This window comes from Pipistrellus kuhlii, unplaced genomic scaffold (genome assembly GCF_014108245.1).
Source record: "Pipistrellus kuhlii isolate mPipKuh1 unplaced genomic scaffold, mPipKuh1.p scaffold_m20_p_139, whole genome shotgun sequence".
Lineage (NCBI taxonomy): Eukaryota > Metazoa > Chordata > Mammalia > Chiroptera > Vespertilionidae > Pipistrellus > Pipistrellus kuhlii.
Window position 1 is genome coordinate 15001 of NW_023425448.1, and position 3370 is coordinate 18370.

Genomic DNA, 3370 nt, shown 5'->3' on the forward strand with positions numbered 1-3370 from the left:
ACTTAAAAACGTTTTTAAGCTTGAACACAGCAAAAACCCACAGAAACACTGCAAAGAGCTCCCCCTCAGTGATGCCCTTTGCCCAGACTCCACACTAGTCGCCTGCTGCTGCTCCCAGCCCCCGTGTTTCTCTACATGCCTGTCCCCGTTAGACGCTGCCCACAGTGTGAGGGCGACGTCCCGCCCCCCAAGAGGCTGGGGGGGTGTGTCCTGCCCCCCGAGAGGCTGGCGAGGGGGTGTCCTGCCCCCCGAGAGGCTGGGGGGGGTGTCCTGCCCCCGAGAGGCTGGGGGGGGTGTCCCGCCCCCGAGAGGCTGGGGGGGGGTGTCCCGCCCCCGAGAGGCTGGGGGGGTGTCCCGCCCCCTGAGTGACGGGGGTTGGGGGGTATCCCGCCCCCTGAGTGGCTGGTGGAGGGGGTGTCCCGCCCCCTGAGCGGGAGGGGGGGCCCCCACAGCGGCGGTAACCCAGGTGCCCTGTCCCACTGCAGGTGCGGAGTAACCTCAGGCACCACTTCCTGGCGCCTCCGCCGCTGAAGCTGCTGTATGACGCCCTCACCTGGGCGGCCACCCAGCTGGCCGTGAGCTACACGGTGGCGCCCTTCGTGCTGCTGTCCGTGCGGCCCTCCTTCGCCTTCTACAGGTGAGCGCCCAGCGCCCGGCGGTGCCCGGAGGAAGCCCGCGCCTGGGGACGGTGGGGAGATGGCACCATGGCCGCTCCCCGCGGCTGCCCGCACCCGGCTCCTCCGTGGTCTAAAGCCAGGGCGCCGGGGGCCTGGCCGAGCGATCTCACCACCAGCCCTGGACCAGGGCCTGCTGGGAGCACGGTCAGCGGGCGCCGCCGCCCGCAGCCTCTCCGAGGGCGAGCCTGGTCTTTGCAGGGAGTCATCCCCTCTCTCACTTCCTTTCACGGAAATGACGTGAGTTCGTTCTGGTTCACGCACCCGGTTCTGCTCCCCTCTGTCTGCCCTGTGTCCTCGGCCCCCGGTCCCCTCTGTGATACAGGAATTACTGTCTTGAATTTCATGGTTTATTTCTCTAACTCCTCCCCTTCCCCCATTAGTGTTATCTTTGCAATCAAAACCTTTCTTCTTTCATAAATTCTTCATTACCTTGGCATTTGGAAGGACAGCACAGAACCCGGGGTCGGAAACGGTTGGATGGGACGCGATGAAAACCACCCGGGGGGGAAGACACTCAGAAGCTCCCGCCAGAGTCTTATATTTCCTTTGGGGAATGAGATTTCTAATATTTTTAATCATGTGGCATTTTTTTAAAATAAATAATGTATTTTATTGAGTTTTCACAGAGAGCAAGGGAGAGGGATAGAGAGTTAGAAACATCGATCAGCTGCCTCCTGCACACCGCCCGCTGGGGATGTGCCCGCAACCAAGGCACATGCCCTTGACTGGAATCGAACCTGGGACCCTTCAGTCTTCAGGCCGATGCTCAGTCCACCGAGCCACACCGGCCAGGGCCATGTGGCATTTCCTTATTTTGTGACAGTGACATCCACACCGCTTGTCTGTTACGTCGTTAGAACACGAGTGGCTTGATGAGGGACAGTACCCAGCGGGGGAGGCGCGCAGCAGCCATCTCTGAGGGCCCTGCCCCCTCTGCCTGCTGGGCCTTGGCCTCTGGGGCTGAGGCTCCTTGTGTGTTGGGTCTGTGCAGCCACGGCCTTCCGACCCTCACGAAGGAATGTAATATGGCGGCGAGGCTCATGCTTGTAGTCCTCGAGGCTTTCTACGGTACACACACACACACACACACACACACACACACGCCCGGCGGGTGTCCCTCCAGGTGGGGGCGGGCGGGAGGAGGTCAGTGTGGCCCTCGGACGAAGGTGTGGCTGTGACGGGTGGTCGCTGGCCCCGTGGTCCGCCATCGCGTCCCCCTCTCTTCCAGCTCCTGGTACTTCTGCCTTCACGTCGCCTGCATCCTGGTCCTGCTGCTGCTCCCCGTGAAAAAGACTCAGAGGGGGCGGGAGCCCCCCGGACACAGGCCGCTGGCGCGGTCCACCAAGCTCGACGAGAGCTCCTCGGGACAGAACAGCTTTCCCACGGCAAACCACCTGTGCAGCCAGGGCCCGGCCGGCGCCGACAGACACCTGTCGGGAAAGGAGTGACGGGAAGCCCTCGAGGGCTGCTGTGTGTGTTGACAGCCGCCGGCCGACCGTAGCACCTCCTCCGGGGGTTTGGGTTCGTTGGAAAAGAGAGTGGAGCTGGGGGCGGGGGTGGGGGAATCGGACGGCGGCTGGTAGGGAGTTCCTGGTGTCCTCGGTTGGAATGGGGTGATCGTCCCCCTCCCTTGCCATGTTCCCGGGGGCCACGCCTTGTCGAAGGTATTCCAGGGTCTCCATGGGCGCCCCGGGCCTCCGCGGGGATCCGGGGGCCGGCGGGGCGCCCAGTGGCTGAATGGACGTGTGCAGCCCAGGGCGGCGGCCAGGCGGGGGAATCGTGGGTCCGTGCGGACGACGGAGAGAAATTAGCTTTCCCAAATGAATGTCTTGCCTTAAACCCTCTCTTTCCTAAGATGTCTTTCCTCAATGGTCTTTTCAACTGTCACCTTGTGAGAACTCGATCTCGATACTGGATGTGCAATGAACTGTGAAGGGATTCTGGGGAAATTCGGAACAGGAGCTGAAGATGGTGGATATTTAAAAAAAAAAACAACAAAAAAACCGCAATAAACGCCTCGGTGTTTGAAGGGTCTTCCTCGGGCATCGCCGGTGACCGGAGGGCACGGGGGCTTTGCCGACAGCTGGAGGCCCAGGTACAGGAAGCTCCTTTTCCCAGGAGTTTTATTCCCGTTGTCCGTCAGCAGGGCCTTCGAGGCGGGTTTCTTGAGCCTAATTAAAGATCGGCATCGCGATATCGAAGCTTATCTTCTGGGGAAAGAGAGAGGAGATGACGGAGGAGGGCAGGCGTGGGTGAAGAAAGCACTGAGCCGAAACCGGTGTGGCTCAGTGGATAGAGCGTCGGCCTGCGGACTGAGGGGTCCCAGGTTTGATTCCCGTCAAGGGCATGTACCTTGGTTACAGGCACATTCCCAGTGGGGGGTGTGCAGGAGGCAGCTGGTCGATGTTTCTCTCTCATCGATGTTTCTAACTCTCTATCCCTCTCTCTTCCTCTCTGTAAAAAATCAATGAAAATATATTTATTAAAAAAAAAAAAAAAAAGCGCTGAGTGGCAGGGGCGGGACTTGGGTGGAGGCAGCGGCCGGCGCTCACAGAGGGCTTTCCTCTCCCCTGGGGCCCTGTGATGGGCAGACACGTCATCGCCTCTCGGTGCGTTGGGCTCTCCGATGAAGCTGGCCACGCTCGCACCCACGGGCCCGGGAGAGGGTGCTGGGGATGAGGGCGGTGGAGTGC

At 61.0% G+C, this 3370-nt stretch overlaps 1 protein-coding gene across 1 annotated transcript in view; it reads left to right on the top strand.

The window, feature by feature from the left end:
• Positions 1–2706, top strand: part of MBOAT2 (membrane bound O-acyltransferase domain containing 2) — a 13567-nt gene extending 10861 nt beyond the window's left edge. The window contains exons 8-9 of the mRNA XM_036436501.2: positions 486–637; positions 1906–2706. Of these exons, the coding sequence (XP_036292394.1) occupies positions 486–637; positions 1906–2125 (372 nt within the window). The 3' untranslated portion in view covers positions 2126–2706. The remainder of the gene's footprint in view (positions 1–485; positions 638–1905) is intronic.
• The last annotated feature ends 664 nt before the right edge of the window (positions 2707–3370 follow it).